At 37.6% G+C, this 13,650-nt stretch overlaps 1 protein-coding gene across 2 annotated transcripts in view; it reads left to right on the top strand.

Moving 5' to 3' along the window:
• Nucleotides 1-13,650, top strand: part of MAGI2 (membrane associated guanylate kinase, WW and PDZ domain containing 2) — a 698,568-nt gene that overhangs the window by 624,278 nt on the left and 60,640 nt on the right. Inside the window, exons 14-17 of one of the 2 annotated variants that reach the window (XM_062490826.1) lie at nt 751-792; nt 5,769-5,860; nt 11,312-11,504; nt 12,486-12,572. In XM_062490826.1, the coding sequence (XP_062346810.1) occupies nt 751-792; nt 5,769-5,860; nt 11,312-11,504; nt 12,486-12,572 (414 nt within the window). The remainder of the gene's footprint in view (nt 1-750; nt 793-5,768; nt 5,861-11,311; nt 11,505-12,485; nt 12,573-13,650) is intronic. The other variant, XM_062490827.1, reaches the window with a different exon arrangement.

The raw sequence follows: 13,650 nt of genomic DNA, 5'->3' as shown, positions 1-13,650 counted from the left end.
CACTTCTGGTTTGAAATGTTTTGCAATTCACTCTTGATGCTGCCAAAATAATAAAACAGAAGTTCTTGTTCAGACCATTTCAAAATTAGCAAAGGAGGCATGACTGAATTCAGCTATGGAGTCATCCAGATTCCTCTAATGCAAGCAAAGTAGCTTTATATGAAACCAAGACAGTTATTTGCTGCACTTCATATAGTGAAATACAAATAATTTGAAACTACCTGCATAAAAATTATGTTAAAGGGATTTACCTTCATGTAGAATCAGTTGTTCTTATTGGCAATATGCATCCCTCTAGAAAAGTCTTTCTCTTCTTGATGATAAAAGACATTTTACAATTGAGTTGTATAAAAGCAGGGGTCCAGTCATCTGAGGTCAAGTCATCCAAACACACCTATTAAACTTCCTCTTTTATTGCTGTACTTGAATAATGACAAATATTGTTACTATTTTTCACAGTTTTAACGAAACTAAAAATTTTATCTTCATCAGAACCTACATTGTGTTAAAGAAACATTACCACCTCACCATCTCCTTCACTTTTCACAGAAATGGCCAGGGAGGTCTTAATCTAACAGGAATATGTACATGTACCACATGGAAAGTAAAGGAGGGGAGGAGAAAACAAAATTTCAAGGAAAAGTAGAAAATGCATTCTAGTAATTCAAAACACAGCAGAGAAATTGATGCTGCATCTTTAAATAACTTGAGAAATGTATTTCACCTTTAATTCCCCATTTTCCTATTCAGAACAAGTGCTGCCCAGGACTGGTTTTCGAGCGGATTCCTCTGGCAAGTATTCTTCAGCCTTTGTTTTCTCTAAAATAGTTGTCCTCCATTTTATGTTTTAGCTATCCTTCTTTTTTTAATCATTTCTCAAGATGATGGACAGTCATGACTGCCCAGTCACCATTTTACTGTGTATGATCTTTGTGGGGTTGTAGAATGCTTATACCAAATCTTTTTATAATAGATTTGCATTTTGAGCAAGGGAAGGTATTTCTTTTTACTCAGCCAGTTTTCATTAGTGTTTTTCTGTGTTTTATGTGTACTTTCATATTAGTGTTCACTCTTTAGTATAAAAGTGTATATCTATAGCTCACGCCCAAATCTAAGCTTAAGCATTTTTTTAAATTTCAATTTAATTCTGTCTTAACTCTATCACCAATTCCTTGCTTCCATACTTGTGCTGTAAAAATGCAAAAGCAAAAACTAAAAATCAGGAGATTTTTGGGGTGTTTGAGTCAGCACTGGTCTTGTAAAAGGGCAATGGACTTCTTTATAAAACAGCAGTATTTGATTTCCCAGTGTTATCATGCTAAGTGAACAATTAAAACAGACATCCCATACAAAAAAAAAAAAAAATTAAAAAGGCAGTTTTGATAATCCTATCAAAGTCCTTCACAAGCTGGACAGAGATCCTAAATTAAATATAACATTGGACTGTTTTTGCATAACCCAGTAGGATTTATACATTAAATAATTGTTAGCACACCAGTTCTTTTTTCTTTTCTTTGATGATTTTTGTACTAAAGCTTTTATTTGCCAGCTTTCCTGTCTATAAATACCAAGAGGGAATATGTATGCTTTTTAAAAAGCTACTTACATTGCAGAGCAGCAAATCCATGACTGTTTTCAAGTTTTTCACATATTTCAAGAGCATCTGAAACTCAGATGAAGTTACTGTAGTTTTGTGTCAATCACAATTCACAATTTATAATTATTTGTATGAAACAAAAATCTTCACCATCTTCAGCAAAGCAGTCCAAATTAGTTTTTATTTTCAGTAGGTAGCTGGTATACCCAGAAAGACTGTAAAATTATTACAGCAAAGCACTTCATCTTTCCTTTAATTGCAATATAGAAGAGATTTAATTAAAAATTTTATATCAACATTTACAGGATCATCCTGAATACCAGGTTTATTACTGTAAAATCACATAGCACTTGTTCAACTTGTCTCACACTGTAAATTATTAATTAAGCATCTTCAGGTATATATTTTCTCAACATTTAAGAAACAACTCCATACATGCCTATCAGTGTGTAGTTCCCCCAGTGATTCAAGTGAATACAGTGCAGAAAGGTAGCTGGGACTTGATAATCATATCTTCACCTGTGAGATCTCACTATTGTTCAGTAACAATCTATTCTGGTACTATTACATTTAAAGCAAATTCCCCCATCATTCAGGCACCAGAAAGAATTTCCCAACGCTCTTTACTGTCCTCACTGTGCAGCAATGATCAGATCACAGCTTGTCCAATACCATTCTCAAATTCATGGGGGAACCAGCTGGTTTTATAGCCTAGCAAAGTGAATTGGTGTGAGGTTTTTTTCTTCCAGGCCAAATGAACTGTTAAGAAAGTTTTCCTTCACACAAAAAGAAGAAACAAAGTGGCATAACTATAATAGAAAAAAAAAAGAGAATTAAGTTACTAGCAGGAAAAGTTAAAGTTCTTTTTCTAATATAAATGTGTAAAAAGGCAAGGAAGGACAGGGAGCATTGTCATTCTGGCAAAGGATACCCATATTACATGAGGAGAAATATTGACTTTAAGGTGAAACTCTCTTTCAGTAAAACTGGTAGGAGACAGGTCTTTAAGGTACATTAGGTTGACTAGAAGGAAAAGCAAACTGGAAAAGACAGTGTTAATTCAGTATTGGCTTGTCTGCAAGCCTACTCATTACTTCTTACTTGGCATGAACCACAAGGTGCTAATCTAGGTTAGCAAGTGAAAACAAAAAGACACATTTTCCATAATGAAGTTATATTAACCAACAATTTGTAGTATATTGCAAGGCACAAGAGGATCATTTTCTGTAAATGCAGGTAATTTTCTCTGTATGATCAACTGAAAATCTGCTCCAGCAAGAAAACACAAAATTTGGTTTATCTAACAATCCTTTGTGAGGAACAAAAAAGTGCCAGAATCCTGGAGAAGCAAGCAGTAGAGGAATATCAGATGAAATGTCATCATTTACATGAGCAAGAGTACTTAATCAATGTCTATTCAAGAATATTGAAACTGCTGCTAGATAATCATAGGGGATTTACTGTGGAAAAGCACAAAGTAGTGAACAACTTACCTGTCTTTCAGAAACAAGGAAAAAGGATCTCAGCAGCAGCAAGGCTTTAGAAAGTGTTTTTGATCAAAGACTAACTGCAAATATGGAGATACACTGAGAACAGTGCAAAGGGAGTTTAGCAAAAGTTGGTGGGTCAGACTAACCTGGTAACTGATTTTTTTTACACCAAACAAGTAATATGTGCTTAATTTATTTATACTTTACATTTTACAAAATGCCAGTTATAACTGTAACGCTTCCATGTCAGCCTGGAAAAGACAGGGCTAAGCATGAAATATAAAGACGAATGGCTAGAGAGCGGCTAAGGAATTCTACTAGAAAAATCTGGACTGAAAGATTAATATTTTTGGACAGCCTTGCAATAAGTTTTTGTCATATTTCATGAATCACTTAAGCACAAAAACCACAGGTAGCAGTCAGGTCCATTTTCAGAGATGTAAATTCAGGAATCTATGGTGTAGCTGTCCCCAGAGCAATGGAAAGGTGATCAGTGCAGCCAGTGGAGTCATATAATGAAAGCTGAAACAGCACACAGGTTTGTGTACCAGTCAGGCACTGGAGATACTGTGATATTATGATAGTACTGTAAGGCAAGTGATCTAGTGGCAAAGGCCACAAACAATCTCAGTTGCCAATGTCTTCTTTGCCTACATCTTTACTGGTAAGGTCTGAGTGCTGTTTGCTTGCAGAGGTTTGCAATAACAAGAAGCGAGTGGGATAGAAAAGAGCATTATTTTTTAAAAGCAGTTTTCAGTGACCTGTTGGCAGACAACTAAGTCTCATAGAAAAGATTGCCCCTATTTTTTAGTGTTTTTTAGACTAAACTTCTTCATGGTCAACCTGCCTTATCTATTTCATTCTAAATGGGATAGAAGAACAGTGACTTTTAAAAATAGATAATGCCCCTTATTTTAGTCTGCTACCAACACTGGTTCGGCTCAGCTTTGTCAATGTGTCCGAGGGATGTTTTCATCTCAGTTTGCCAAAGCAAGTATTCTTCAGAACCTGACATTCTTATATTGTCTTATTGTATTCCCAACTGTGCATATTCATTCCCTTGTGCACAATAGAGTCACTGCTCTGTTTGTGCCAGACTGCTGGAGACAGTGCCTTTGTGTGTTAATCCTGGCTTACAAATAGTGATCACACTGTGTCTGCAAAACCATCTCCTTAGTGCTAGGCCCCATCCCTGTAGGCACAGTAAACCCAGTAAAGTATTGCTTTCATCTGAAATTCCTTTGTCTCTCACAAGTCTTAAATTATTTGCATTAAGCCAACATACTGTATACACCCAGAATTCATTTGCTCCCTAGTGTCGATACACATCAAATAAATGGAAAAAGTCAGTATAATAGTTGTTTGGTTCTGTTTGGGTTTGTCTTCTCAATAGATGAGAAGTAAGTTCATAGGGAAAGGTTTTATGTTATTTTGCCAATTGAAATATTTGTAATTTAGTCTCACTTTCATCAATCAGATTGTTGAAACCATGAATTATGCTGCTGTTTGCAGAGGACATTTATTGCACAGTCATAGTATAGAGCCTATGCATGTCATTCTGTATCTGTCTTTGCAATAATACCTGACTGAAACAAATCAGGCTTATGAGCAGTTTGCTGGAATAAACCTTATCATCCTTTTTTTCTGTTGGAATCAGCAACAAGCTGACACTGACAAAAGCTTTTGTGTCAAAATGTATAGACCAGAGTGCAGTCCATGGGAAATGCCATTCCTCTCAATCACTGCTTTAGGTGATGAGCCTAAAGCTTCTCTGAGCATGCAGACAGAGAGTCACAACAGACAACTTCTTAATCCTTTAAATGCTTAGGCTTTCACTTTATAATATTTTATTATAATTATTATTATTAATAATAATATCCCAGAACACTGTGTTCTTTCAAGTGAAGTTAAAGACACTTTTATAAGAAACTGACTTTTAAAAGACGATATTCCTCAACTGACATATTACAGGAAATAATATATGTCTAAAGACAGGCTAGGCAGGCATATGGAAATGCAACCTTATTGATTCATAAAGCTGTTGAGACTTTAATAGAGTAGCATGAAGGAGTTCAAGTCAATGATGTTAGCTTTCAATTTAAACTCTGAGACTAAGTGGTTTACAATGATAATTTTCATCAAAACTCCTTATTGAGGGTATTACCTAGAACTGGAATACTTAACAGCTACATTACATATATATATATGTATATATGTGTGTGTGTATGTGTTTGGAACTTAAATGGCCTGTAATGATTTTCACATTTTGTGAGTTGGACTGATGTATCTCTGTCTCCCATTTCAGTTTATTCTTTGTAGAATTTAATGAACTGCAAGGATAAGACAAATTAAAGACCAGAGGTGGATGAACAGCAGTCCATTATACAGTCAGTTTTAGGAAGAAGACACATTTTTAACCTCTATTTTGGACAGATTTTTCCATACTGTTCTTCTGTGAATGTATTCTAGTTCGGTTTAGTGTGTTCTACTGAACATAACCATCTTCCAAGAGGCACCTACATTTTCAGTTCTCCTCCTTGTCTGTGGCCCACTCGTTTCCACCAGGTCCAACCAGGATACCATTAGTCATGTGCAATAAGCACAAGGTGGGAGGGAAGTTGGTGCAAATTCTCAAGATAAGACCAAAATGCTGTGCTCAATGGTATTTTTCTTTAAACCAGGTCCTGATTACAAGGAGCTGGATGTTCACCTTCGGAGGATGGAGTCTGGGTTTGGCTTCAGGATCTTGGGAGGAGATGAGCCTGGGCAGCCTGTGAGTTATTTCTTCCTGATTTTCCCTTTCCCTTTGATGGATGCTAAGAAAATATAATATAAAAGAAAGCAGATGCACAATATTTAAAAGAAACAGTGTAGAAGCCCAGAAAATAGAAGTCAAATGTACATGACACACCACAAATGTGTACACATTTTGATAAGTTACTGATCTATCTAAGTACTATAATTTTGAGAGCAGGCAGAATTAGTACTCTTTCAGAAAAAAACTCAATAGTGTAACTATAGTCTGACAGCTAGGACTAATCTCAAGTCAATAATGATAGTGCTTTACTATCAGAATTTTCAGCACAGTCTGAGTCTTGTGTTACCACATTTCTGAGATAATTTATAATTACATATTAGATTTGTATATTCCCTAGTCGATAATTTATATATTCCGTATTCAAATTAATACAGAATAGTATATTTTTCATTCAAGCCTTAAAGTTAACCAGCACATGGCTTTGAGAAACAAAGAAGCTCTTCGATTTTAAAATTTAGATTTTAAAATACTCTGTCAAAGTACTGATAAATCTTAACAGTTTACTGATGTGTCCCATAAAAAGAAAATAATGCAATGTATTCTAAAAAAGATGCTTCAAATGCTGTTTGAAATTCAGTCTAGTTTAGAATAAGTGTTTTCAATGCTTTTTCAAATATGAAGTATAGCTGCTCAGAAAGACTCCAAGACAACACTGCTTCATCCTCTACACTTGCAGTGTCCCTGAAGCCCCTCTTCCTTCTTTGGAGCAAATCCCAGTGCACATAAAATGAGGCCACTGAGCCATCATCTGCACATTCTTAAACTAAGCATTTTTTCTGTCCCTTCTGGGCAGCCCAGCCAGTATAAATTCTCAGAGCATACCTACTGGGTGAAGTCTAAAAGGAAATGTGTGAGGTGCTAGTGGAAATGTTCCATTTTACCTTTTTAGAGTGTTAGGAAATAGCATTAGAAAGGCACGACCTTTAAGACCAGGTTGGATGGAGCTTTGAGAAACGTGGTGTAGTGGAAGGTGTCCTGTCCATGGCATGGCAGGGAGATTGGAACTAGAGGATTTTTAATGTCCTTTCCAGCCCAAACCATTCTATGATTCTATGAAGATTTTGGAAATCTCCTTCTACCTGCTCTGGACAGTAATGTCTAATGGCATTTCGTATCTCCCAAGAAAGCGTCCGTGGTTACAAGGCTACTCAATATTTTGTGAGAGGCTCTCTTGATGTCTCCTTTAGTGCTTTTTTCACTACAAATGGATAATTAAGCAGTCACAAAGCATCTGACTGCCTCTGCTTGGAGGTTTATGACAATCTCATGGGGAAAAGTGCGGCTCAAATTCCTTGTCTAAAAGATGATTATTTATATAAAACTGAATGATTTCAACCTAAAGGAGTAAGAGAAAACTCATGTAGAATATATGATATTCTGGTAGTTCATATCCATAATACATGCTGGAGTTGTGAGAGACTTGAGTCTCTGCTCAGCAATCTAGTAGAAAAGAAATTTTGAAACAAGCCTTTTGCCCTGCAGCTACATGCATTATGCACTGAAGTATTACAGAGGATCAGCTCTTTCTAGTGTCTCTTCAGCAAAGGACTGACCTGACTTTACTGTCTGAAGTCAAAAAGCCATAGCTGGATATCAAGTGCAGAGATAAGCACCTTGCTATTTTTGGAGAGCAGGACCAAAATCGCTGCCCTCTGTGAACCACCCTCTAACACATTTCACTGTCCTGGTGAACAATTGCTCTCAGTGTGCCCTTAGCCTCAGAGTTGCTATCTCTGTTCCATGGTTGGCACATAAAAAAGCATTTTTCCCCAAGACTTATCAATCCAATGGGCTTTGTGTGTCTTTGCAAACATTTCTCGAAGTCCTCAGGAGTTAAGAAGAGCCTAACTTGAAGCTGAGGATTGTACAAGGCAAAAATGCACCTTCTTAGAATTAAGTGTTGCAGTGCTGAGGTTTTCAATTCTCACTCCCTCATTGTTATCCACATTGTTTTCACTGCTCAAATTCAACACCAATAAACACAACAAATGTACTCTTTTAAGTGTCCCTCTATTTTGTATTCAAAGTGCAAGACTTCTTAACTCTGTTCTGTCTGCTCCACTGCTTCCCTGCTCCCCCATGGACAGCCCACCTGCAGCCTCCCATTCCTTTCACCTCCAGAAAAGGAGAAGCAGTTTTTGCCTGTTCTCCAAACCCCCGCCTTTCCTATGAAACGAGAACTGAGACACTTTGAAATTTTTATTTCAGCTCCTGCTGTGCAGTCAGGTAACAGAGAACAAAAGGAAGCTTTTGTCTTTGTGGTTTGATTTCTAAAAAGGAATATGGATTCTTCAGCATAAGGCAATAACTTTTTCACAGAAGTGGAATCCAAATAAAGTTATTTTGGAAGGATAATACTGACACTACAGAAGGACTGTAGCTTAGTTTCCTTCTAGTTAAATCAGCTACCTGGCACCTTAGAAGGAGAAAATGCTGCTGTACTTTCCATATGTACTTTGCTGCTCCACTTTCCATATTTGTAAGCATAAAAATGCTTTTGAAAGGAAATACTTAAATTTATTGAAAAATTTCAAATATCAAGACTGTGAGTTGTGCCAGGTTAAATCACCTCTCAAATCTTATAATATTGCACTAGAACACCTATTTATCACATCTCCTTACTAGGATTTACTAAACTTGAGGATTTAGATTATTTTATAATGTGACTCTGTTTTGGTGAATTACAATATTACTGAAAGGTTGCAAAAACCCAAAAATTGAAACTTTACTGAAGTTGCAAATTGCTGTCCCAAAGGAGGGATGTAATTGCATATGTTTGTGCAGCTCGAGCTCTGAATCACAGGTTTTATGTATATCACAGATATACATAATTTCTCTAAGAGCTTTACCTTTTCAGCACAGACGGACTGGGATTTTTCTCAAAAACGTCCTCAAGATCTATGTTTGTATTCTTTTTATTACCAATGCCAGTATATATTTGAAGTATCTTTCTACATTTCTAAGACATAGATATCCATAGAGGAAAATGTTAAGGTAAGGATATGCCTTGGGAAGTCCTATTTTAGCAGTGATTAGACAAAGTTCTGATGATTAGCTTGAGTTTAAACATTACTGACCCTTAAAATCACCCTTTATGTGTATATACTTAAGTTTTGCTATGTGCCTGTGAAGATGCTGTATTATATTCAGAAAAACTAAAATACAAATTCAGATAATTACCAAGAATCACAAAGAAAGTCAGTATCAAAGCAGATTAACCTGTATAAATTGACACAGGTTTTAGTTTCAGATTAGGCTCTGCCACAATCATCCTAATCCCAGAATTTGTCCTGTTTAATCTCAAATAATAGGAGAAACTTTTCTTTTTCTCTACAACACACTCTTTCTACAGCAGACTCTCTATTGCTTACATACCATCATCCATCTCCTCATGCATTCAAAGCAATCTCATGCCAGTATGAAACCACATTTCAGAGGTAATATAATCCTGATATATATTTTTCCAATTTGTGCTTTACGTGTAGAACTGATAACTATTATGGCAACTTCTCAGCCATGAAATGAGAGCAGATACTGCATAAGAAACAAATTCAGACACAGAAAATGAAAAAGTAGGGAAATTAAGTTATTCTGGCTATTAAATATACCAAATAACAGACATCATCATGACAAACACACCTAGCTGAATTGTTTAAAGTATGACTCTGATGCTTATGTTAACAGTCCAACACTGAGTAACACAATCACAGTCCATGGTGGACATGTGAAATAATTACTTAGTCAGAACTAGAAAGAGTTTTTCAAGTTTCCTGTGTATGATGATGGCCTACTATGCTTTGATCTGCATTTTGTTTTTTCCAAATATTAAAGGTGCTCAAATTGTTTATATTTTGTCAGAAAATTATGAAAAAACTGCAAATGCTCAACAAAACCAAAGGAGGAAGCCAGTCCCTATAATCTCCCAAGCTTCAGAGGGTTATCACCCATCTCTTCTAAAAATAACAAGGAAGAAATTCTTACTCATGTGAGATGCCTAATTCTTAGATGTTTTGAGAATACTTTTTGGATATCTAGCTAAACGTAGCCTTGGAGAGCTTTTCTTCCATCTGGTAAAGGAGCATAAATACATATTTCATAGTTGAATTTTACACAAAGTATTTTCCAAATATTTGAGGTATATTTTTTCACCATTTGAAGAACAGAATGGAGAACCTGAAACAACCTCTCTAGCCACTCAGCCTGGCACTGCTTAACAAGATCCCAGGAACACCAGAAAGCAGGAAAAAGCCACATCATGTTCTTTTTTTGCGAGGTTTTGAAAGCAAAAGTAAGCCAAAGGGAGGCTAAGAACTGGGGGAAATTCTCCAGGCTCCACAGGGGATTTCATTCAAACACTATGCTGAGATACTTGCAACTCTGCAGCTAAGACCACAAAAAAACCACAGGCCCACCTGCATAACTACATCTTGCCTTTGCAATTCATCATGAAAAGCAATGCCTCATAGCTTTTCTCTTTTATTGTTTAAAGCAGATTGTCACATGGCACATCATATCCATCATTTTGTGCTCAGTCTCACATTGAAAAAGAGAACAGAAAATTTGGAACACAGTCTATGAATGCTTAAATATTCTTTCAAAGAAAGGAGGTTTTGTTTGAATCAATCTCAACTGTTCTACCAGTTATTCCCCAGGGAAAATATATACATCTTCTTCTAATAAATTATGCCACATTGTCTGCATAGAAAATGGAGAAAGTCATTAAAAGGTTTTGGACAGATTTTTTACTAGCTTATATGTCCAATGCAAACTCCATTTAAATGTTGATTTGGGTAAACAATATCTGCCCAGGACAAGCTGACATTTTTTTCTTCTTTTTTCCATTTTAATCAAGCACTGCCTAAGCAATCATTCATTAAGAGTAATAGCATTTAATATAGCTCTTCTTTTCCCCTAAAGAGTCCCAAAGTGACCTCTGTGTGTTGGGGTCACTTCCAGTGCTGACCTCAGGTACATGACTCCAGGTGCTTAAATCACAGAGCAGTGATTCAATAGGAAATACACAGGCTCACAAATTTTAAGTTAAAAAGATCCTTAAATGGAATTAGTCTTTTTAAGTCTTCTGTATAAAGTAGTCTATAGAAACTCAACACTCCTTAGAGACAGATTATCTTGATTTGAACATATCCAGCAGAATTCAGATTAGGACTCTCTGGTGTATCTCTCCTTTGCAGGTAGGAAACACCTTACCCTCTTACCAAAGGCAAGGAAGCATCTTCAGTCATACCCACAAGAGGACGAGCACAGCTTTCAGACACACACAGATCTCTTCACCTGCTAAATCACTAGCCTAATTTCAGAAGGAAGAGAAAATCACTGCAATATTCATGTCACTAAATTGGAGGCTCAGTGTAATATATGACAGGATTTTGTTTCTTTGCTGCCTAGATTCTCATCGGAGCAGTAATTGCCATGGGCTCAGCAGACCGAGATGGTCGTCTCCATCCTGGTGATGAGCTGGTGTATGTAGATGGGATTCCAGTGGCCGGCAAAACCCACCGATATGTGATTGATCTTATGCATAACGCTGCCCGAAACGGGCAGGTGAATCTTACTGTGAGGAGAAAGGTGCTACCCACGGGTGAGTGAAGGCTGGGAAAGGTGAAAGGAAAAACAGATCCCAGTGCTGGCAGCACAAACTGGTGCTGTTTAAAAAAAAAAAAATAGAGGAAATCAGAGTGATTGTTTGTGTCATTTTGAGGAAAGAATTGTAAATATGTGTCCCTCATTTCTCTGACAAAACTGCTACAACTGAGTGTTGTTTCCTTCAGAAATGGAAACATACTGGCAACCCTGGTGTGGTGATCATAAGTGCTCTGGGTTTGTTCCATGCTGTCTTGGTCTGTGCTGTCTCCTTTTGTCCACTTCTGGGACTAAACATTCACCTAAGTTAAAGCCATTTGAGCTGACTATGTCAATAAGAGAAAGGCTCAAAGACTGTTAACTGTTCAGGGCAAGAACTCATTTCACTATTGTATGTGTTAAAAGCCCATTTCTGGTCTCACTGATGTCATCTGGAATTTCCCACTGAACTGCAATGCAAGCTGGCCGAAAATCATCTGTAGGGAACAAGTGGCTCGTATGAATAGGGCCAGATTCTTCTGTCAAGCAGATTCAGAAAAGGAAGCCAAACCAATATGAAGTATACATAGAAAATTAGATGTTTAGACTAGTTCGGCCCCAATTGCTGAGAAACATCGGAACCTTGAAAAACGTGTGTGGCAGAACCTATTAAAGCTTTAATGGGAGAATTTGATGACCTTCCATTACAACCTTTGCTTACTTGAGGGAAGAAGTTTATTTAAGAACTTTTAAAACGTTGGTGAGTACACTTCACTGAGGTACCAGAAATGAGCAAAACCACATTCCCAGCCTGTCCTGTCTTCTGCCTGCCCGTGCCCTAGATCCACTGTCACTGCCTGCGCCGTTCCCCTTCGCTCCTGTGCCAAAAAGCCGCCCACCCACTCACCTTCGTCTTCGCAGTCCCCCTCCCACTGCGGCACCGCAGCTCCCTGCCAGCCGTGCTCCTGCAGGACTGACTTTCTTCTGTTACTGACTCCAGAGTCCTCCAGCCAGAAAGGTGCCCCCGCGCCTGGTGCGACGCCCCCTCGCAGCTCCCCCAGCGCGAGGAAAATGGCCAATAACCAAGGTAATGCCAAGTCCTCGCCTCTCCCGCGGCAGCTGCCGTGCACGCCGCGGGCAAAGCCAGCACAGAGCAGATGCCCGCCTTCATTGCTGCTTGTTAAATGTTAAAGGGTCTGCTGGGCTCCTGATGCAGACAATAAGCAATCTGGTAGAACACCTGAAGTTATTCTTGGGCCTTGAGAGTGCCACACCGTGGGATGTAGCGTGTAGCTCATTAATGTTTAAGCATTTCAGGAGCTGGACGGGATTTTAATGTGGTGTTACAATATGAGCTTTGTGGAAAAATTTAAAACAACTGATGTTGGGGGTGACTGAAAAATGCTATGGTAATACATCAGGCCAATTGATTTAATGGGAATTTCTCACTAGCATGAATGTATACAACAGAGTGATCTGGGGTTTTCCTTACCTGTCTGTAGTTGACATATGTATCTTAGCCCTCAGCTGGAATTATCATTTTGTACATGTACTTACCCAGATCTGGAACAGAAAATCACAATTCACAAAATCTGGAAAACAATTTGATTAGGAAAAATGTGATTTTTGTAACCACATGGATTAAAATGCCATTTGTTCACAGGCAGGAGCAAAATGCAATTTTACTGATGAATATCTATTGCACTGTTGACAGTCGAACAGCCATTTAAGCTTTTCCTCCTTTATCATTCTTTTCCTGTATTTAATGGCATTCAATTGCATTTTTATGGCCAAGCCAGCTCTTGGTCATTCTGCAGGGTAAGAGAATTTCCTTTCTGTTGCAGCCATACTGACATAAACAATATTCAGCTTTCTGGAACACAACAGCCAGAAAATGAGAACTCTCTTGTCACTGACTATGGCATTTAGTTGCAGATTTGGTTCAATAACTCTTAGAGATTTCCAGGAGTATGATAATTGTTTGTTTTTCTTCCTCTTTATACTCTCTAATTACTTTATTTCATAGTTGCAGAAGGACTGCTAAAGGACACACCTGACTGAGAAAACAACAGCTTGTCCTTGGATGCTGTTTATTTTATTAATATATACACACACTGAAGGTCTAATTTGCAAAGTCTCTGCTAGGATGTATGTATGCATGTGGG

This window comes from Cinclus cinclus, chromosome 4, assembly GCF_963662255.1.
Source record: "Cinclus cinclus chromosome 4, bCinCin1.1, whole genome shotgun sequence".
Lineage (NCBI taxonomy): Eukaryota > Metazoa > Chordata > Aves > Passeriformes > Cinclidae > Cinclus > Cinclus cinclus.
The sequence above is the reverse complement of the archived record's forward strand: the minus strand, read 5'-3'. Positions and strand labels throughout refer to the sequence as shown.